At 42.0% G+C, this 23,182-nt stretch overlaps 1 protein-coding gene across 1 annotated transcript in view; it reads left to right on the top strand.

Moving 5' to 3' along the window:
- The window catches only part of GALNT12 (polypeptide N-acetylgalactosaminyltransferase 12), a 51,080-nt gene extending 35,926 nt beyond the window's left edge, over positions 1-15,154 (top strand). The window contains exons 8-10 of the mRNA XM_057423089.1: positions 3,264-3,377; positions 11,277-11,432; positions 13,693-15,154. Coding sequence (XP_057279072.1) covers positions 3,264-3,377; positions 11,277-11,432; positions 13,693-13,830 — 408 coding nt within the window. The 3' untranslated portion in view covers positions 13,831-15,154. The remainder of the gene's footprint in view (positions 1-3,263; positions 3,378-11,276; positions 11,433-13,692) is intronic.
- The last annotated feature ends 8,028 nt before the right edge of the window (positions 15,155-23,182 follow it).

Genomic DNA, 23,182 nt, shown 5'->3' with positions numbered 1-23,182 from the left:
TCAGAGGCATCAGGCTCTAAAACAGCCTCCTCTAGGGCATACCTCTAAAACTGCATTATAATACAATTTCTATTGTACCACTTGAGATTGAATTGGTACCCAGTGTTATGGCTGACTAGACCTGGAGATCTGATGGCCATCATAGCAAAATATGCACCACTCTGTTGGCTGTGCAGCCTCTGAAAGCTTGAGACAGACCTTTTTAAAGGAAGTGGGAGAAGTTCAAGTGTTTGATACTAATCTCAAGTGAATACAGCATTACTTGAGACATGTGCTTGTATGTTCTTGAGTTTCCCAGGGAGATCTGGACTCGCTGGAGTGAGCAACTGGATTCCAGTAGCAGTGTCTCGTTATTTTGATTCCTTCAAAGGGTCTTAGTCATCAGCATTGTATACCCGTTTCAGCATTGCATTTAACAAGTTAACAGAAATCTGAGGATATTCACTATTTTTAATTCAAAAAAGCATGATATGAAAATATCATATGCTCAGAAAAATCATCCCCTGTGACTGCTCAGATTACCTTTGAGTTAAAAACTTATGACTGGTCAGTACCATGAAGCTGTTTGCTTGCTACAAATCTGTATCTTACTGTGTCCCACAGTATCATCTGCCCATTCCATTAATGCATCAGCAGCAATGCCACTGTGGTGGAATAAAGAGGATTCTGATCTGTTTTGTGGATGAGAAGTTGGCTGTACTCCACTGACTGTACTTACCAACTAATGTAATGAAGTTTTAATGTCAAAAATCTGTTGTTGATGTGTTGCTTACAGTTACATGACATAGATTTTATCTTCAAAATAACCCCAAAGCCAGATTGATACCTGTATTCTGTCAATATATGCAAGTGTGCAGATGTTAGGGAAAAAACAGATTTGAATTTCTCCAAGCAGTAGGGGATAAAGGTCTGAGGTGAATATCTCAGTAGCTGCTGTTTATTATGTGTCCCAGCCTGCAAATGAGTGGTAACTCAGTGGCACTGTAGAGTATGCCTGCAATGTTTCAACAGGAGACAAACACTGTAGAAAGATGCAGCCAGTAATCCTGCATGGGCAGAACTTTTTAGATCTATGTGTTTAAATGGCAAGGTGATCAACATTTTTTCTTGCTTCTGTTTCTCTAATGCAGCATTCTGCAAAAGAATTAAGGTAAGTCACAGAGAAAATTTTGTTCTTATTGCATGATGTGTTTATGGTGGATATGGGAATAAAGAGAGCTTCAGAAATGAATGAATGATTACTGTTTTGATAGAGCTGTTGCACATAAAGGGAACTTAAACTGTGTTCTCATTTAACAAGAGAAAAACACTACTTTCACAAATTCTCTCATACTTCTTTTTTTCTGCCTAGGAACTGAGGGTGGGTTTTAGTTTTTTGCCTAAATGGTGCAGTGATCAGATTTTCAAATCTTTGTCATTTCAGATCAGGTCATCTGACAGCTTAGTATGGGCTATTCCCACAGAGTATGTCTTGAATATCTATTAGGCTTACTGATGAAGTGTGGATATAGAAGAATATCTACTGGTATCTGATAAAACAAACTAAAATAAATAGGTTGAGATATGGGCCATGTATGTTTAGGAATATGTCTGCACATTCTTGATGTAGAATGCAGAAAGATGAGAAGCTTATTGTTTGGTTTATGTAGTTACACGGTTGTGTTAAAAGTCATCTGTTAAAGAAACTTTCCTTTCCTACTTTTGGAGGTGTGGTACTTGTCTAGTGTTATCAAAGTAAATGAAATGTCTTCTGACAGCTCAAGGGAGGGGTGCAGCAGCGTAGTGGGTTCCCAACAAACCAAGCAGTGCTTTCTGTAGAAAGGGTTTAAGTAAGGACGAATTTTATCAAACACCAAATTCACATGTTGGTTTATCTTGTACTGAAAAATTCCACCGAATGCTAGTGGAAACGTGTTCAGAGAGGAATTAAGAGGCAAAGCCTGTAAGGGTAGGGCTTCACTCCTACATTTATACATTTGGCTCTGACAGGAGAGTCTCACAGCCCCAGCAGGCCTGCAAGGGGCCCCAAGCTCTTGGTGGTCCTCCGGAGACCCTCTGTATTACTGTTGCCTTGGGCCAGCAGCCCAGGCATGCAGAGCACCGAGAGCTTGGCTGTCATTCAGCGGGAATAGGCACAAAGCAGTGGAAAGAGGATGCTGGGTAGCAATAAAAACAGCAGTTAGGAAAGAAAAATGTATGTAGAACAGAAATATTTAATTTTTCAACTTGTGTGGTTAGCTCTGTTGTGGGTTTGGGTCCTGCAGGGTTTGTCTTGTTTGTTTGCTTTTAGCCTTCTGCAGTCCCTTTGTGTCTATCCATTCTCCCCATTGAGAACTGAGGATGCAATTATCATGACTAGTTAAGAGCAGTGAAATTACACCTTGCTGAGCTAACTCTTCTGAGATTTACTATGCTTATTCTTTTTGTCTGTGATATAATTACATTCAGTAACGGGGGCATTCAGCTTGAACCTATGCTTACAGAACCTCTTTTGCCTTGTGTAATTTTAAATTCAGTTAAGTGGCTAATACTAGGAGTCAGTAATTGTTATGACATTGTTTAACTTATTTTCAGTCACTTTTGCCTCCTGAATACTTAAATACAAGTCCCTGTTAATTGGCCTGATGTTTTTAAAATGAGGTGACTTAATACTTTAAAATTTAATCTAAAAGTTACGCACCTCGTGTGTCAGAGATCAGCCACACTGGTAAAGAATGTTTAATGTCACACCTAGCGTCTGTCTCCAAAGACATGTTACCCACTTTGAGGTGTAAGATACTGTTCTTAAAATCTGTCTGCTTGCTCAACCTCAAGAGGGTACTGCAATCCTTTTGAGAACAAATCCTTGTAATATCACCCATTTGACAAACTCAGAAAAGTATGTAGTCTTCATAAGAAAAATTGAAGAAGTACATCCTGGGTGGGGGAAGACATGGCTGACTCTTCTGTTCCATGCGGATTGCTGGCTTGCTGGGTTTCAACACAGCTTTTCATAGTTCCTACCTACTTCATTTGCAAATGCACAGGAACACGGTGTCATTCCTAGGGGAAGCCTGTCTGCTTCAATGCCGAAAGTCAAGATGGTCCCAACAGTTTTATTTCACACTAGTCAGAGAGATGTTGCCATTGGATCCATTGGATTTAATCAAGTTAATTTGCTCTAGCTCTAGGATATAAACCTCACAGCCCAGCAGGATGGGTGTAAAGTGACTACAACATATTTTCCTTAGTTTAATACTTTAAAATATTCTTGTTTTGATTAGCTGAAGAATAGAGGAATGGCAAACTTCTGTTTTGATTATAACCCTACAAATGAACATCAAGTAACCGGACACAGGATCATACTGTACCCATGTCATGGCATGGGACAAAATCAGGTAAGATTTGGTTTACTTTAATTCTGACTAACACGGTTGTAATGTAAAAAAGTATGGTAAAGGCATTGCAGTAGGGCTGAGAGAATATGTTGCCACAATGAAGTAATCGTAGGTCTGATTTTGATTCTTGCACCGACTGCTTGTAATTTTGATGTATATCCAGGACAGATTTTCTTCATTCTGAAGATGTGTCTACCCAGATGAGAGAACTCATGCATACCTTAATTATGCCTTTCCACAGAGCTCATTAGCAGGGGTTAACAGCATAGCACTGCAGCTGTAATGTTTATTAGGCCAGTGTTTGTTCACCTCCAGCTGGTCTTGGGCAGATCAGCACATCTCTGAGCTTTTGTCTGTCCATGTCTCCAAAGCCCTTAATAATACTGCAAACCTCACCTAGTTCTGCCTATGTCTGTCATCATGTCTTTTCCTCTTCATGCTTGTCTAAACTGTGCAAGTGGTTTTGGAGGGCATCTTCTCCTGAACTCCACAGTAGAGAAATGTCATCTTGGGCTTGTGCTCAGAATCCCAGGGGAGCAGGGGTCCCTCTAACACTTTCATTATTCCTTTCCTGGTTTTAACTTCTGAAGCTGAAAATGCTTGCTGGTGTCTTTCTCCCTGCTGATTGAAAGTGTGTGCATTCATGGTTAGTTATGATACCCATAAAGCTGTCTGCATAATGCCATGTTAAAAGTGTTTATGGGCACCATGTGCCAATTTACAATGGATGTTTTGCATGGCTTTGAGTGGCCACCATTTAGAATTAAGGTTTGGTGTTTCTGTGGCATGTAACATGTACTTCCCTATTTAGCTTGATTTTTGGCTTCTAACTCAGATTAGACTATATAGTATGCTTCTAGTGGGGAGGGGTAGAGAAATAACCAAGGTCTTTGTTGAGAGTAAGTACATGAAATTGACAGCTTGGGTGACTTTACTCTTTGGGAATTTTTTTTTCTTAAGGAAATTAACCCAAACATTCAGTTAGGAAAGGAAAAACAAATCTGGGGAAGAACCAGAGATGTGGCAGATAAGCAGTGTATTTGTTATCTTTCTGAACCTTGCTTTATAAATATATACAAGCTTGAGGAGTGAAAAGCAAGTGTGTATTAAGAAAGAAGCTTCTAATGCGACTTGCATTTTAAATAAGAAAAGGAAAACAATAGTCTTAGCACTATGCTTTGTATCTTAGAAAAAAGTAGATTTGGTTTTGGTAGGAAGTTTGTTGCCTTAAGTACTAACAACAAACTTTTCTGAGTTTTAGTATTATTTATCAGTTTATGTCTTAACTTTCCTAATGTTTCTATCCTGGAGACCAAGACACAGGGTAGGGCAGGCAGAGAATCTTGCATCATAAAAGCCAAAGGATCTCAGTACTGACAGATGTATGTCACCCCACCCCATTTTACTCCTCCAGTTCAGCTCCATGCACAAGTTAGTATGCTTGTATACACCTATATAGAAGTTGATAATCAGACAACAGAGTTAAGCCACTTCCTTATGAGGAAGAATTGATTGCTGTTGTAGATTAAGAAGTATTTCAAGTATGGGATTGCATACTCAAACACAAAAGGTATTTATAGATTTATTTTTTTTTTTAGATTACAAGAGTAGAGGGGTTGAATCTTTTTGTATTTTTCTGAGAAAAGAAAGTTTGTTTGAATTTTCTCTTCCACCAAGAAAAAATAATGATATAGGACAAAAGGTGAAAGCAACAGTGCAACTCAGAGATGGATTGTCATGAGAGGACACTTTTACAGTTGTCCTTTGTTTAGCTAGCACTAAAAGATTAACTGAATTTGCTGCAAAGACCACATTGCTAGATAGCAATGCTCTGACATCTCTGCTGATGGTGTAACACACCTGCAATAGTAGCACCGGGCTGAGAGCACCGATGCTGTGGGAGCGGTGCAATTAGCGCTCCCTCTGCTGGCATCTAGGCAGCAGGAGAAATGGAGAAGCTGCCTGACTGCAATATAAACCCATGAGAGAAAATAGGAGGTGACACGGGGAATTGCAGAGCCTGAGGGGGGAATGCCAAACAGAGGAAATGGGCAAAAGGCATGGAACCAGGGAAAGGGGGCCAAGGTGGCAGGGGGCAGAAGAAGCTTGTGACAGAGGTAGGGCAACAGGCAAGGAGCCTCATGTATGACAGAGGAAGACAAGGAAGGAGCATGAAACAATCAGAATCACTGTAGACCCCTTTAGTGGAGATACCGATTGGCAAATGGGGGTATGAGTAGTAGTTGCAAGAGAAGAAGTGAACAGCAGGAAGAACTGCAGGTACAGGAATAGAGGGAGGCTAAAATAAGACAAGGCATAGAAGCACAAGTGAGACAGGAAATGAAAGTCAGGGTTGCTGAACTTGCACCTTCTTTTTCTGGCTCACAAATAGCCGTGAAACCTACCAGCAGGATATTTCTATTTCCTTCCTGGCCCCCACCTTTTGACAGTTGTTCTGCAAAGGTAGTAGGCTGTTCCTGGTGGTATGAATTCCTTAGCTCAGTTGGCAGGTGACAGTGGCAGGATTGAAACAGTCAAATCTCCCACATGTACATACATCACTGTCAGCTGATGGTGACCAGGTTTGTCATCTTCTGGTTGTGTTAAGGTGAGCAGGGCATTTCAGAGTTTCACAGATGTTTGCTAACAGCAGGTAGCCCTTAACTTCTGATTGTCCTTGGAAGGGAATCTGGCATCCTAATACAGAACTCTTCTGCCTGTTCTCCTCCAATCTGTTCTCATCACTCATTACCTATATACAGCTTTAGCAGCAAACCCTCATTACAAAGCTTCCATACAGTCCCCTGTCCAGCACCATGTATCATGGACAGTTGCAGTTTCTTCACTACATGCTACTTAACACTTTCTTTCCCATGCTGTCTGTCTCACAGCCTTTTGCTAACACCCTCGCTCTGTCTCTCCTCTCACTTATTCTTCCCCCAGTTACTACTCAGATTAGGTCATGTTTTGCTCCTTTTCACATGCCTTTCTTCTTTCCTGGCTAGCTCCCATTTTGAATCCTTTAGTCTTTTTCTCATCCCTTCTTCTAGTTGCAGTGTTTGTTCCACGATTCATCACTTTCTTCCTCAAACAGTATTCCCTGCTGCACATTCACTCTGTTTCATGGTACAAAGGAATGAAGTTTATTCTCCAGAGTACAGCTCAGTAAAGTTATTATCCAAAAACATCTTGATAGGATTTAACATTAATGAAGGTTAACTTGGTCAGACATCTGTGTCTTACACTCCAGTACACCCATCCGCTGGCATGATATGCTGCTGGCAGGTGGCTGTTTTTGTAGGGGACAACGGCAAAAGCTTTTTTTCACTGGAAGCAATTCTCCACTTAAAGTGACCTCTGAATATCTGTGCGCACTGTGCCGAGAGGAGAGAACTCTGCGCCCTTGATTTTTTATGAAGTCCAGCACCTGCTCCCATGTTATGTCTCAGTAACAAAAATTACTCTGAGAAAACTAAGGTCCCTGGTAGTTTGTTGATGTTTTCCTTGAATCCATGGCCTAAGTGAGACTGTTCTTTTTAGTCCTTTTGAGTTGCTTTTGTGTAAGGAGTTGTGTAAGTAGGTTGTTTAAAATTAGTGAGTTCGTTGTAGCAAGAAGATGAGGATACAACTGCAGGGGTAGGACCTGTGTGTATATGGAAGAGAGACAGAAAATACACAAAATGTTGGCTGCTTGGTGCTTGCACCTCAGGCTGCTGGAGTTTTGTGGGATTGTCTGTCCCCAGTAAATGAGAATGAAGGCTTTGAAATTCAACACTAATAAAGCCCATTGCCCTTCTTGGTATGGTTGGGAAGCAGTACAGAGGGCACCCATGTATGATGGCAGGAAGCTGATCTGATGTGGTAGGAGGATGGGAAACCACTGAACAGCCTGCTTTGTCTGGTAGTGCTTCCTCCAGTATTCCCATTTTCAGCTGATAGATTTGAGGCAAATAGGGAGAGGCAGGCAAATAGCTTAGCAAAGTCCTTGGGTTTTCTGTGAAAGGGGTATCAGACCTGGTATCCTCTCTGCTGGTTGTACCCATCAAGTGCAAACTTCTTCATATGTGCAGAGGAGCAGTATCCAGGCACAGGGAGGGGTGAGAGTAGGTTACAGGGTGTGGTGAGGTATCTGAAATCTGCCTCCATCACTTTTTCTGCAGAGCACTGATGCAGCTCCGGCATATCCCATAGATCACCCAGAAGTACTAGGCACTGGATAAAAGGCCTCATCAAGCTTCTCAGTAGCACTTAAAGGAGTCTGCTGGTTCTCTGAAGCAAAGAAATGCTGCATAGCTACTAGTTGCTGAGCTATGGATCAGTTTGAAAATGCTTCCCTTCTGTCCACAGAACCAACTCAGCAAGGAAAGGGCATTAAAGAACACTTTACTTTTTGAGGTCAAAGAGGTTTATCTCATGTATTACTGGAGCTTGAAAAAGCCTGAAGCCTGAAGTATTTATTTCATTTGAAGGAGTATAGGTTAAAGAACTGTATAATATTAATTGGACAAGGAGGCAGGAGTCCTTAGTTGCTAATGCTACAACCCCAATCCTTAATATCCAGAAATAACATTCTTATTATTGTTATTATAATATTAATGTTATTCAGAAATAACCATTTTACTTGCTCTTCTATTCCAAAATCTGGTACAAGTCCTTGAGAGGTCATTCAAGGAAGATGTCAATAGTAAGGAGCACTCTGTCCTAGTAGCTGTTCCATCTATTCTTGATGCATCTAGTGCAATCAGCAGCTTGCAGGCTTTCACTGATACTGAATGCAAATTGCTAAAAGAAGTTATTGTATCTAATAAATCTACTAATGAGCAGGGCTCTACATGTGGCCCTGTAAAAGTGACAGCTGTAAAAAAATGTCCATCCAGACACAAATGAGAGGGATTGAAGCTTTTTTTTTTTTCATTATTCACAAGTCATAGGCTTAAAATGAGTGAGTGCCCTTTATAGCTCACTGAGGTGCCTGAAGTAGTAGACTTTCCATGTGCCAATCAGATACCGGACATGGGAACAAAAGCCTGAAGGCCAGGGAATAGCCCCTTCCTATTGGGGTAAATAGAATCATAGAATAGTTAGCGATGGAAAGGACCTTAGGATCATCAAGTTCCAGCTCCTCTGCCATGGGCAGGGATACCTTCCACTAGACCATGTCATCCAAGGCTCTGTCCAGCCTGGCCTTGAACACCGCTAAGAATGGAGCATTCACAACTTCCTTGGGCAACCCATTCCAGTGCCTCACCACCCTCACAGTAAAGAACTTCCTCCTTATATCCAGTCTAAACTTCCCCTGTTTAAGTTTTAACCTGTTACCCCTGGTCCCATCACTGCAGTCCCTAATGTAGAGTCCCTCCCCAGCATCCTTATAGGCCCCCTTCAGATACTGGAAGGCTGCTATGAGGTCTCCATGCAGCCTTCTCTTCTCCGGGCTGAACAGCCCCAACTTTCTCAGCCTGTCTTCATAGGGGAGATACTCCAGTCCCCTGATCATCCTCATGGCCCTTCTCTGGACTTGTTCCAACAGTTCCATGTCGTTTTTATGTTGAGGACACCAGAATGGTACACAATACTCCAGGTGAGGTCTCACGAGAGCAGAGTAGAGGGGCAGGATCACCTCCTTTGACCTGCTGGTCACACTCCTTTTGATGCAGCCCAGGATACGGTTGGCTTTCTGGGCTGCAAGCTCACACTGAAGCCGGCTCATGTTCATTTTCTCATCGACCAGCACCCCCAAGTCCTTCTCCACAGGGCTGCTCTGAATCTCTTCTCTGCCCAACCTGTAGCTGTGCCTGGGACTACTCTGACCCAGGTGTAGGACCTTGCACTTGGCATGGTTAAACTTCATGAGGTTGGCATCAGCCCACCTCACAAGCGTGTCAGGGTCCCTCTGGATGGCATTCCTTCCCTCCAGGGTATCAACCGAACCACACAGCTTGGTGTCATTGGCAAACTTGCTGAGGGCGCACTCAATCCCACTGTCCATGTCAGCGGCAAAGATGCTGAACAACACTGGTCCAAACACCAATCCCTGAGGGACACCACTCCTTACCGGTTTCCAGCTGGACATTGAGCCATTGACCACAACTCTTTGCGTGCGGCCATCCAGCCAGTTCTTTATCCACCAAGTGGTCCATCCATCAAATTGATGTCTCTCCAATTTAGAGACGGGGATATCGTGCTGGACAGTGTCGAGCGCTTTGCACAAGTCCAGGTAGATGATGTCAACTGCTCTACCCCTGTCCATCAGTTCTGTAGCCTTATCAAATTGGTCAGGCAGGATTTCCCCTTAGTGAAGCCGTGCTGGCTGTCACCAAGCACATTGCTGTTTTTCATAATAATAGTAATAATAATAGGCCAATGTTCTCACAGTTGACTTCCGTTGATGAGTCGACATTTCTGGCATAGAGCAAATGTCGTAAAGGCAGTTCAGCCTACATCATAGGAACAGGTCCTAGCAATAGATTTCAAGGTGAAATCAGAGTCTCCTGGGTGAAGCTGCTTTCTCAAAACACTCACTTCCCTTTGCGGCATACCACAAATGAATGGTGGCACACAGGTTAAAAATAGGGGGTCAGTCACTTGCACTGCTGCCAAAAAAAAGCAAAGCCATGATGCAATGGGCAGCATTCATCTGAGTATGGCTGCGACAGCCACCTTAGCAGAGAAATACCTGATTGTGTTAAAAGAAGGGCAGATTTCGTAAAACAACTACCGTCAGCGTAGTCTAAATCAGAGCTCTTACACCTGGAAATGGATGACTTCAGACTTTGTAATCACACAGTTCTGTTTACATTAAAACTCCATTTCCAGTTTCTCTTTCAAGGTTAATTAGACTTGGTGGTTGCTAAGGATGGTTTTGCACTAAGTTCAAGTGCACGCAATATTTCTGAATTGGCATACCCCCTTTCACAAAGCCTTACAGTCTCTTTCTCCAGGGGTGAAACAAAACAGAAGAGGATTCCTTCTGTCCCTCCATCCTTTTATTGATTTCCACTAATGCACCTATACTATTGGTAAAAAGCAATTTTCTGATGTGTATAAAACTCTCCTCTACTTAGTATAATCTAAATTGGATCTAAACACACATCCATGCACTATAGCCATCTAAATTATTTACAAGCATGCTAAATACAAACAGCTCTCAAGCTCTGCCGCTCTTTAATGAAGTACAAAATTTGGCATATGTCCACAATAAATATAAAAATTTTAAGGAAGTCATCAACCATGATTTTTGGCTGCAGAAGCCAAAATGTTTTACAGCATGTTCAGAACACCTCTGTAGAATATTGTGCATCAAGCAAAGCCAGTAAATTGTCTTTAATAACGTTTGTGTTTAAAAGCACCTGTAGCTGATTTGCTTCAAATAATATCTAAAAATGGTATATAATAAAATGCTTATCACTGTGCCTCCGGAGTACTTTGTAATTGGAAATGAACCTTGACCAAACTGCTTTGAACTATGCAGTGAGCAACTTCTTAATTAAAAGTAACATTGTTTTGATACAACTGAATTAAGAAGGCAAAATGTCAGACTATAAAATGTTTTCCATCCTATTTTTAAGTGTTATCTAGAATGTGCAAGTAGAATATTACAGTCAAATTTTGTAAATTCTTTAGTGCTGGAAAGTCTGTTTTCCATGGCATTTATTCAGCAATTCATACATTTTAAGTGCTACCAGAGTAAAGCAGTGGTGTGCTAAGATAGATTTTCTGTAAAATAGTTAGCAAATGGCAGAAGTTGAGGCTCCTTGACTATTTTTGGCAGAATTTCTCTTCACAGTGGCAAGTTTAATATGTGAACTTAATTATAGTATCTTAGTATAGCCTCCTTATAAATACTTTCTTGTGTACATATGAAATGACTGTTGTCTTTTGCTTCTTTTGGGTTTGTAGTTTTTCGAGTACACATCCCATAATGAAATACGTTACAATACCCGACAGCCAGAAGTCTGTGCAGCAGTTGATTCGGGGACCGACTACTTGACAATGTACTTGTGTCATGAAAATGTCCACAATATTCCTGAAAACCAGAAGTTTGTTTTCAGAGAGGTAAGTGTGCCTGCTTGCGTTTGGGGTTTCTGGAAGTAGTTGAAGGAGAATTGTTGAGGTTCTCTTTCTTTTTCTCTTACTGCCTACACATCATGCAGGCCACAACCTCAGTAGAGATCTCTGAGATATGCTGTCTTAATATCTGAACACAGAAGCAGGGTAGCAGCAGTGTGCAGGTGAAGAGTATGACAGCATAAAGAATAGGAGGATGAGAGAAAGGAAAATGCCCTTCTTCACCTAAGAGGAGTTGGGAATGTTGAAAGAGGTCTCTCTGCCTTGTCCATATCTAGTATTTTCTGGGCTGCTCAGCTCTCTTGCATCACACGGCTACTGCCTTTTCCTGAGAACTGAGGAGAAATTACAGCCCTTTCCCAATCAATCTTGTGGCTGGTCTATCTCTGCTCTTCTTTCATTGACTTCATTTATTTCCCATATATCCCTGATACTTCACATACCACCATTACTTTACACTCTTCCCTGCTTTTGAGAGCTGCTGCTTCTCCTCTGCAAACCATCTTTCGCAACCCTCCCTATGCAGACCAGAAGTGCTCCCTGAGCTTTTCTGCAATATGTCATTGGGTACTTTGCTGCACCATTGAAAAACTACCTTCTGCCCTACTCCTGCCCCTACACAGGACAAATCTTCTTGGCTGTGGGCACTCAGCAAATCTGTACCTCTCTTCTTCAGCCTTAATGCCTACTCCCAAAGGGGTGAAATACTGAGAAGTATGGGAGTATATTTAATAAACATATCATGTGATCTTAGAAAACCTTGTGTTTAGTTTTTAATCTCTGAAGGAGTTCCTGGATGCCCAAGAGAAAACAAATAGGATGAAAAATGATGGCCTTGGTCAGGTTCTGGAGTGATATTATTTGGGTAAGGGAAAAGGTCACGTAATATATCAAAATGGTGCGTTTACATAATGTGTCTGCACAGTGCATCTAAACTCCTACAGGCTCCATGGCAGACAAATTTCGTGCTTGGATACTACCACCAGTGATAGGTGGCAGGGTGAATTCAAAAGAAAAAATATGAAAACTATTGTCCATTCACTGTATCTAGTCCAGTCTGAAGCTCATAGTGGTATTACTGAGTAAAACAAAATATTTGAAAGGCTGACTTTATAAATAAATGACATTTCATTTTCAATGCTGACTTTTAACAGAATTTTTCAAGGTCCTGTCTGTTAATCCCTAAGATTACATATATTGAAAGACCCTCAGTCACTTCAGGAACTACTTGAGAAAACACAGTTTTGGAATACATCTGTTTCCACTGCATTCCTAACCATTAGCTTTTAGCATATGAAACGTCAGGAATTACTTCAAATCTTCTTTGTTTCTCGTGACCACTTTGTGCCTGTGTGCGATTTGAGAGCATTTTGCTCTTCTCCAATTCCTCCTCTTCTATTGCATTAAATCAAAATCACTGGTCCCCACTTTTCAAGGTAAGTGATGGGTGAGGTGTCAATACCACATTTCTCTTGCTTTGTGCAGAGAAATTTCAGACACTGGAAAAGCTGTCCTTATGGATGTAACATAATCAAAGATTTGAGCAGCCTTCCCAGCAGCCTGGCAAGAATTAAGTTCTTACGGGCAGAGAGTCAAAAACGAGTGAGGGAGATATTGATTAGTCCACTCAAAAATTTGAATTATCACAATGGAAATAGAAACGTCATTCAGCAGCTAAGCCTGTCAGCAAGCCATGAGCAAGCACACGCTGCTGGGCATCAGGGGCTGTGGCTTGGGGTGTGATTAACTCCACATGTATCTGCAGGCAAGGGGCATGCTTAGATATTTTTGCCTTTTCCACTAAAAATATACACTGTGAAGAAACGGGAATTTTCTTTGCTAAAAATATAACCAACATCTACACTTAACTAACATTTACATTTTTCTTGCAAGATGTGCAGTAAGTTGGTGAATTTGGGTAATGCCTATACTTTACTTTGGTTTTCTCTGCCCATATTCAAGCACGGTAACAAAAGGCAATGAAAGTGAATGAGGTTAGTACATCTTTTATGGGCTTAGATGTCAAGACATGAATCGCTCTGAAGCACTGGTAATATAAGTTTAAAAGGGTCTTTTGATAACGTTTCAGAGATCTTCTGCTTACACTTCTTGGCTTCACTGAATGGCCCCATGAGAAGGATATGTGTGACATTTATTTGTTGCAAATGTCTTCTGTTACTTTAAGACACAGTTATATGCCTGTAATTTTTAAGACCTGAAAAGCAAAACTTATTCTTGTCTTTTGTAGGATGGTAACTTGTTTCATCTTCAAACCCAGAAGTGTGTACAAGCAGAGTCAAATGCTTACAATGGTAACCCAGCACCATTGTTACGACCGTGTACAGACTCAGACTACCAAAAATGGTTCTTCAAAGAAAGAAGTTGATCCAGATGTGGTCTAGGCTATAGCTGAATATGAAAATGTGCTCTTTTTATTCAGCAGTTAGTCAGCCTTTTGAAAATCACATAAGTGATGCATTTTTGTACAGAAAGAACTGTAATTAGTTTACAAGCCTTGGATTTTGTTTTCTGGAGCATTAAAAGGCATTGAGAGCTTGTGGTTATGCCACAGAATCACTCCTCTTCTTTACTCTTTATTTGGCAGCTACATAACTTCTTCTGAAGTGTCTTAGGTTCCTTTCACAAGTGACAATATATTTTTTTAATCTACTGTGTAAAAGTAAAGCAGTCAAAATAATTGCACTAATGTTATCTGCCAATAACTTAAAATGTTTATTTTTCTACTAAAGCATTCTGCAGTTGGGCCTTTTAGAAGATAGTAGTTAATCATTCTTCTTGTCTTTTAAATCCCAAGACGGTAAATGTAGGCCAGATTCTGCCCTAAGTGACTACCACAAAACTGTCACCGGAGACAGTGTGGATTTGCACATGAAGGCAGAGTAGGTCTGCATGTATTTGCACAAATAACAATCTAGATGCTTACAGATTGCACATGCTTGACAATACTGTACATCAAATGTTGCAACAATTTCATATTCTAATGGCACTTGACAAGTTCCTAAACATGCTTAAGTCTGGTTTTGCAGTAAAATGGGGATTTTTCTCATCTTAAAGAAATACAGCAACAATATTTAAAGGTGATGCTCTAGGGAAAGCGATTTACATTCACATGGATCTGGTTATGCAGCTGTGTCCCAGAGTGCACAACTTAATTCAACATTATATGGATTTCCAACATGTGTAAAACTTGCAAGATCAGACCTAGCTATAATTCTTCTGACAACTTTCAAAACTGCAGTTAGAGAAAATGAATCTAAGAAATTGTATCTTTAATTAAATTGTAAATGTTTAAGTAGTTAGTATAAAAAATTATTAGATAAAAATAGGTTTGCAAATAATTGGTACGGTAAACAGCTGATATCACTACAAAAAGAATTGTCTTTTAAGATTTAACTTGCATTTTGTCTGGTAACTCCTTTTCTGGTAAGTTGGCTGTGTCAATGCATACAGTTTATTGAAAACATGGGGTTTGATCTGCACCAGTACAGCATGTGTTCTGCCCTGCTATGTGGGATCCCCTTTACTTGATCAGACAAGTAGCATGTTTAGCAACATACTTGGTCATTGACCATCATCAGTCATTATAACGTTGATTAAAAGGGTTTCATCTCAAGGAAAGTTTCTTTCCATATCAGCTGGCAGTATGTTTATGTGTAGAAGCATGAAAATGTCAACCTTTTTTCCCTTAGAAGTCTAGTTCCAGCTAGTTTTGTATGTATTTTGTTACCTGCCTTTGTTCATGTTTTCGATAAAAAATGTACATCTTTTCCTGTGAAACCTTATAACCTTGTGCCATTTTGGCATACCTATTTATATGATTAGGGTGTGGGGGGGAGCGTTTCTGCCTGTAGGAGATGCCTATGTAAGTTCGTCCAAGGTCTGTCTAAACAAATGTAGATAGAATGATTTTGTGAGCACCTTTAAAGTTTTGTCTCTGTGGGCTGGACTGATGAAATTGATCTTAGAATTAATAAAATATATTGTGATTCAGTACAGTGAGAACTGTCTTTACAACTATTTTTTATATATTTACCTTTATATATTTTATACCTCTTTTTTATATTTGCAAATATTTTTTCTTATGATCAGTTATGTTTTTCTTATGATCAGTTATGATCTTTTAATCATTTCACTGATTCTTAGGTTCTGATCCCTGCAGCACTTGAGAGAAGGCAGCTTTATTTTATGGTCTCTCAAGTTCACCTTGCTGAACTCAGTAATGCTTCTGTTCACCTGCTAGCAGCAGTGCTGTGCACTTCGTGGAGCCACAAATCAAAACTGGGTGGCTGCATGAGAGGACCATGACAGCTCCAGCAACACAGCAAGGATTCTTTGTTCATTTCTGCTTTGCCTTCTTTACTGTTGACTGAATTACATTAGTAAGTTAATGAGAGCCCAGCTACTGCAATTGGAAACAAAACTCTCATTGACCTCCATGATCAATGAGGTTTTCTTAGTTTTGAGACTTACGGATTTTTCATCATCAGGTGTGGTATGCAAGTGAACCTTGGTAATTAGAAATTATTTTCCATATGTCTTCCCATTTTGCACTTGTTTAGAGGGAAATACTGGTGGAAGTACTGTTGTTTTGGGCTTCTAGTTACATGCAGCTGAGCTGTTTTCTCATATACCAGCAAACCTTCTAGCCTGGGTTACATATTCACTAGGCAAACAAATGCAAGTTGATTTTAAAAGCAGATACTTGAATCTACTAACATCACCTGCTTTTCTCCCCTTATGTTGGCCTTTTAGTTCATCTACTTAGCATTTTTTCTCCTTGATAGCCTTTTCTTCTTCTCAGTTCACTGGAATTGTATTAATGTCTGGCTTTAGGTTTGAATGGTGAGGCTCTGTCACAATGCACATCTTCAAACCTCCTTCTGTGGGAGGTCAGGGCTACCTGGTGAGGTAGTCTGGACTCTGGGCTTCTCCCAAGCAGAGGAGGTGCTGGATGCCTCACAGAAATGGAAAAACTGGAGGACTTCAGTCACAAATCAGAACTTCATTTGATTCTGGCTTCCTAGGGCTCTCTTTGAAAAAGGGAAGGGAGAAACACTTTTTACATAGTGCAAATTGAGAACCAGTAGGTGCCCCCTTTCTTAGTATTAGAGCCACATGTTTCTTTTCCCTTTTGTCATTAACTGTGTGAAGCACTCATAAATCCAAAACTTCCAACTCAAGCCTAGTAATAATCTTAGATTAAAACAGTGGGACAGTGGCAGGGCAAACTGGGAAATCTCAAGGGTCCTTCTTCCATTTTGTGCCATCACTGTTCAAAACAAGAAAGGATATTCTTTAGCTATGAAGAGATTAACTGAACAACTTGTCCTAAGAAGGAAGGCATTGTGCCAGCCCACAGTGCACCATATAAAACTCTAGAACAAAGGTGAAGAGATTTGTCCTTCCTCATTGCCTAGCTGCAAATACAATCCCCCTTTTTTTAGGCATTATACTGGGTCGATGTGATTCTCTGTTTTTCCAGGTTCCTTCTCCTCCTCTTGTCTGAAGTTCCCTGGATATAGGGCGTATTTGTCATGGTTGAGGCACAAAACATTAAGCTAGGAGAAATATGTCACAAAACTGTGAAAAATGATTTCCCAGTTTTCAGTATCCTACGCTGAACACACCTTATTAGGAGAATAGTAATATGTAAGGAATCTTTAACTTTTAATAAACTACCTGATGCTGTTATCCCCAAAATTGAGAATTTGGGGTTGTAAGTAGTGATAGGACTTGCTGCTTTTTTTGAACAATAATAATTTTTAAAAGGTACTAAAAAAAGTCCTATTTCTTAGGCTTTGTATTCTTTTATTAAAAAAAAATAAATGCAATCCAGATTGCAGTCCAGTGCCTAATGCTTTATCTTATTTCTTTGAATTCATCAGGCAACTATTTTGCTTTTTTTGTTTTTCTTTTATTCTTCCACTGCTGTCTTTTCATTTAAACATTGCACTTCTTCAACATGGGCTAGAACTCACTGGATTTTCCTGTCAACATAAACCAGTGTACGAACCTTCCTTCTAAGAAATAAACCACTGAAACCTCTGTGTGTGCAGTCTTGACCAAACCATTATAATGGAGGATTGTTAGAGCTTGCACAAACACCCAGGAACAACAGTCATCATTGTATATGCATCAATCAGTATGAATTGGAAGCAGTATTTCTTGCTAGCTCTGCTGAAACAAAGGCTGAAAACTGTGTTCAATTTTTGTTGTAGGAAGTAATAAGATTTACTGGAAGGTAAAATGCATGTTGGTCGGTAACACTGGGACTGATGGGATTGTGCTTCTATTCCCTATGTATGACAACATGGACAGTTACACAGTGATACTGCTAGGTTGGTAATTCAGAATCTGATCTTTTAATTACACTGGCTCTCTTAAGGCCTTTATATCGGGGAATTAATTTGATTTTGAGCTTTGTTCTGACACTCTGATGAGAGACTGTAGGGTTAGGATCATGCAGTTGTGTACATGTGGTGGCCTTGGCAGTCCTGGGGTAATGGTTGGACTTGATGATCTTAAAGGTCTTTTCCAACCTAGCTGATTCTGTGAGTCTGTGATTCTACATGCTTGCAGCTGTGGTGGGTTTTGGTGGAGAATGCTGTGTAGGCTTGTCACAAACACAAAATACTGACTGTGCTAGCAAGTTAGCTGAAGTAAGTGGAAAAGTCCTTGGGAAGGAGGGAAGAGAGAGGTAGCAGAGCTCCCTGCCTTCTGTTGGGGTGCAACAGCGGTAGCTTGGTTTGAATTAAAGCATTGCATTATTCTTCAGTTTCCCATTTTCAGAGAAAAAAAAACTATGTATGTATATGCGGTACTGAAATTACTTTGCCTGGATGTTCTCAATCTTTCAGTCCGTTTCTCACTGACATTTATACAAATAGGCAAAGCCTGTTCAGACCAGCCCTAGTCAGCACTGTCAGGAATGGCATAGGTATAGATGACATACTTTTACAGGATTCCAGGATTTCCAAAAGCAGTTGGAGACAAAAATGGGTCAGGACCTTCTGAGTGACTTTTCCTAACTCCAAAAGCATTAAGAAGGAGGATGGAAGATGCAGGAAATGAGTTGCTGGCCTGATGGGTAGTGTGACCTGTTTCCTGTAGTATCAGATCATCTCTCAGAGTGGGAGAGGACTTTTGCAGAAAATGCATTTTCTTCTTGATGGTGAGGGAAAAATCAGCTTCTGGGTTTCTTGGACTTACCTGTGCTCTGAAGATACTTAACTTGCAGCTGAAGAAAAGGTGCTCAAGGGACTCATACCAATACATGTACTTAGACCTGAAATTCATGAATTAGGTACTCTGTGATGAGCAAATACAAAGAATATAGAAATCCCAAAAACTTAGCTGTGCGTACACTGTGAGACTTACTAATAGAGAAATTAGACATGATCGTTAGCAGGAAGATGTTTGACATAACTGTTTTTACTGAAACACAGTTGAAGGATTTATGATTGAAATGCTGAAGTGACTGGGTGACATGCCAGGAAGAAAATGACATTGAGTTTTGAGCAAAGAGAATGGGTTTGCAATCCTTGTGAACTGACACTTCAGCCAACAAGGAGTAAACCGATACAGAGGGTGTCTGGTGTAGGCCACCAAATAAGAATATAAAGCCTTTTTGTGTAACAGGTAAAAGATGTGTGCTACTGTAAAGGATTTCATCCTATGGGATGCACTTTACCAAATTCATGGTAGCAAAACATTCTTTGGATTTCTAGGGAAAAAAAAGAAAAAAAGGCATCTGGGCAGGCGTCTGTCTGACACAATCTTTAATAAGCAGTTTAGTGGAGTTCTCCTTTAGGCTTTGTATTTAAAATGAACTGTTCCCTGGGCATCTGTTATGTGTAAATAAGGGACAGTACCTACGAAACAAGAAATTTCTCAGTGCTGAGAATTCAAAAGAAACAGGGTTTACAAAATACATGTTTACATCATGTTGGATACTTACATGTGTGCGACAAAAGTTTTTTATAGGATTGCAAATGAATATTTGAAAGTGTCACAAATAAAGTTATTTGTTAAATCTGAATTTAGCCTCAGTGCATCTATTATACCGTTGTCTTGAATTACATGATTTTCTTGCAGTATGTTCCCTGTTACTGTTTTTACAAAATATGGGGAGACTGCCTTTTTCATGCCTCACTGAATATACAGGAATGATTTTGAAAGGCTTATTTTGCCTAATCTTCATTGTTCAATATACAGCCTTATTTACTTCCCCATAGTAAATCCCTAGCCTGAAAAATAAAGCTTATTTTCTTAGCATTTTTTTTTTTAATGGAGCTTGAATGTTACACTGTCTTAGCCCTTCCCAAATATTATTCCAGCTATCGTAATATTCCCAAATATTATTCCATCTTCACAGCAAGACCATGAAGGAAGAGCACCCCTATTTTACTGACAGGGAATGCAATGACAAAAAGAGTAAGGTAAGAAGTACCACATTACTAAGTACTGCAATTTGAAGTGCGGCTTTGCTGGGTTTAAATGACATCCAGCAATACTCCAGACTTCTGCAGGTCAGCCACAGGAGCTGGGACTTCTTTTGCCCAAAGGTGGATCTGCGCATACAGATGAACTGCCACCATAGGGTTCCCATTCTGCACAGAATGATGTATAGAAAGGATCACTATGAGGGTGGTAAGGCACTGGCACAGGTTGCCCAGAGAAGCTGTGAATGAATCTTCAGCAGTGTTCAAGGCCGAGTTGGATGGGGTTTTGAGCAACCTGGTCTAGTGGAAGGTGTTCCTGCCTATGGCAGGGGGGTTGGAACTGGATGATCTTTAAGGTCTCTTCCAACCCAAACCTTTCTGTGATTCTATGATTATGATTCTGTGATCTGCCCAGTGAATCCAAAATGAGGAAGGTATCATCAGAGACTACCTCTGAAAAGTCTTCCTTAACTTTCTGGGCAAGCAAGGTAAATCTTGGTTTCCTGGGCCTGATTTTGGAACTGGTTTTGTACTCCATGGTAAGAGCTAGCTCCATGACACAGCACTTTCTAGGTGTGCCCCTCCCCAGGATCTCCCCTCCTGGCAGCTGGGCTCTGCCTCCCACATGAGGGCAAGCCTCGAGCTTTACACTGAATGGTACTATGAAATAGCTTATGTTTGGAAAGAAGTGAGGAGATGCATTTGATTCTTAAAGTAACAAAGGGACACTTGCTGCTGCTGCATCAGTAACAAAGAAGGATGTCAAGCAGTTGTTAATATTGAAGACATTAATTCTGTTGTGCCACAGAACTTGGACTAAAGCTTTCTTTCAGAAAGACTGAGTGCTGAGAAATGGCTTTTAAAAAAATACAGAAAAGCTTTGGAAGCTGATGACATTCCAGACACAGTGTGAGTATGTGTGTTAATATGCTGCCAGTATTGTAAAATGATAACCATAGTGATCCAAGGAGCTGTGGTCCTGGTAGCCAAGTGCTGGAGAAGATCACAGAATGGTATGGGATACAAGAAGTGAAGAATGATTTTCTGTGAAAGATTTTGACAAATAAACTTCGTATCTGTTCCAGGGAAAGCTGAGAATGGTGAAACATCATTTAGCATATGAAGTTCTGATTAAAAATAACATTATAGAGATTCTGTGTGGCACCTATTCCTGTTGGCATCCTAGGAAGATCTGTTCTTGGTGTCATGATAATTTTCTGGGGGAAAGTAAGATACAGGTAAGTTTTCAGGTGACAAACTCCTGGACAGGTCATTTGTGCAGATAAAGCAAGATTGTGCACAGAAAGGAACAAGTAGATCATGCTTTTAGGCAGTACAGGTTAAAAACATGGTGTAGATTATTTGTAGAATTGTATAATGGTTTGGGTTAAAAGCAACATTACAGGTCATCTTTTTCCACCCCCCTGCCATGGGTAGGGACACCTTCCACTAGACCAGGTTGCTCTAAGCCCCGTCCAACACTGCCAGGGACAGCCACAGCTGCTTTGGGCAACCTGTGCCAGTGCCTCACCATTTATAGTGAAAAACTTCTTCCTTATATCTAATCTAAATCTACTCTCTGTCAGCTTAAAGCTATTCCCCCTTGCTTTATCCCTACCTGCCCTTGTAAATAGTCCCTCTCTAGATTTCCTGTCAATGCCCTTTAAATACTAAATGTGTTCCATTAAGAGGTAGCCACACAAGGCCTGCCAGCTGGCTGGTTTGCCTGCAGGCTGAGCTCTGCCAACCTGCCGGCCCTTGGGGGTGGCCGGTGCTGAGGGACGTGCTGCAGGTGTACCAATGCCCAGCGCTCACAGGTCGCTGTGTCTCACAGACCAGTTCACACATAAACCTGGAAAAGGAGACGTGCCTTGGAAATGCCCCCAGGAATGACTCCTGAGGCAAAGGAAGGTTGGTCTCATTATTTCACGGAAGCAAAATGCCATGGTTAATCTTAGCCCCCAGGCATAGGAGAGGATCATGGATGCTCTGTCCCCTTAAGCCGAGAGAGGTATGACGAGAACCTGTGATAAGAGACTGGAGTAAGCCAAATTGTTACTGAATAGAGGATGCACCTCTTAGCAAACTGATGACTGAAAGGATTTATCAAGAGATGTAGCGGACTCTCCATCACTGATGTCTTGAAGTCAACACTGTTGGATGCCGTTCTGAGGGAAAGGCTGCAAAGCAGCGAGTGCTACGAGGCCTTTTACCCTCAAGTCAGATCACAATGATCTTAGAATTAATTAATCCATATTCCTTCCAATTAACTTCACAGGTGCCACATACGTGATGTTAGATGCATTAGGTTGATCTTCGAAGGTTTGTTGCAAGTGATTTCAGGAAAAATTAGGAACATGTATAAAACGCGAGGTGCCTAAGGCGGGGTTAGGGAAAGTTTCCCGTTTTGCCTCCTGCCTCGGGACAAATGAGCACACCGTGGCCTTCCTAGGGGATTTCGCGTACCATGAGGCAGGGTGCGAAACGTGAACGTGTTCCTGGGGGGCGGCAGGGGGCCATGCCGAGAGCGGGGCCGAGAGCCTCGGGCAGTGTGCGGGACACGACCCGCGTCCTCTGAGACACTCAAGTAACCCGCTGGGGAGGGGGGCAGCCCGCGGGGGACCCCCGAATCCTGCTGCGGCCTCCGTTCACGGTGCCAGGTCTCGGCGGGGAAACGGTAACGGCAGAAGCGGGGGCACACAGGCGTGTCCGCCGCGCCTCCCGTGTGCGTGTGTGTGCGGAAACGGCGCGGAGGAGCACAGGCACGCGTGGGAGGGTGCTCGCGTACCGCGTGTGCGCGGGGAAGAGGAAGAGGAAGGGGGGGGGGGTGTGAACCGGGCAGCGCGTGGGGCGGGGGGGGGAGCCGCTCCGTAGAGCCCTCCGGTGGGTTAGCGCGGGAGTGTGCGCGGGGGTGCACGCGCGCGCGTGGCGGGTCGCGCGTGGGGCGGGAGCGCGCGGTCCGGCGCGAGCGGCACCCGCCGCCCGGAGGAGGGAGGGAGGGAGCTGCTCCCCCCCCCACCAACCCCCAGGCGCCGAGAGCCCCACCTGGAGCCGGTGCCGTGCGGGAACGTGGGCCCGGCCCCGCTGCCGCCGCCGCACACTTTGCTCTGCCCTCATCCCCGGGCTGCGCGCATCAGCCCGGCGGCTCTGCCCGACCCCGACCCGAAGGAAGGACGGGCGCAGGCGGCACCTCCAGCCCGCGGCGGGGGCTGCCCGGCCCGCGGGACTCCCGCTGCGCTGCCCCAGCTCTCCGGGAATGCGGCACTAGCACCCCCG

Source organism: Pezoporus wallicus, unplaced genomic scaffold (genome assembly GCF_028554395.1).
Source record: "Pezoporus wallicus isolate ANWC-B61680 ecotype Strahan unplaced genomic scaffold, APGP_CSIRO_Pwel_v1 contig_749, whole genome shotgun sequence".
NCBI classification, from domain to species: domain Eukaryota; kingdom Metazoa; phylum Chordata; class Aves; order Psittaciformes; family Psittacidae; genus Pezoporus; species Pezoporus wallicus.
Note: the sequence above shows the minus strand (reverse complement) of the source record. Positions and strands in the feature narration are given on the sequence as shown.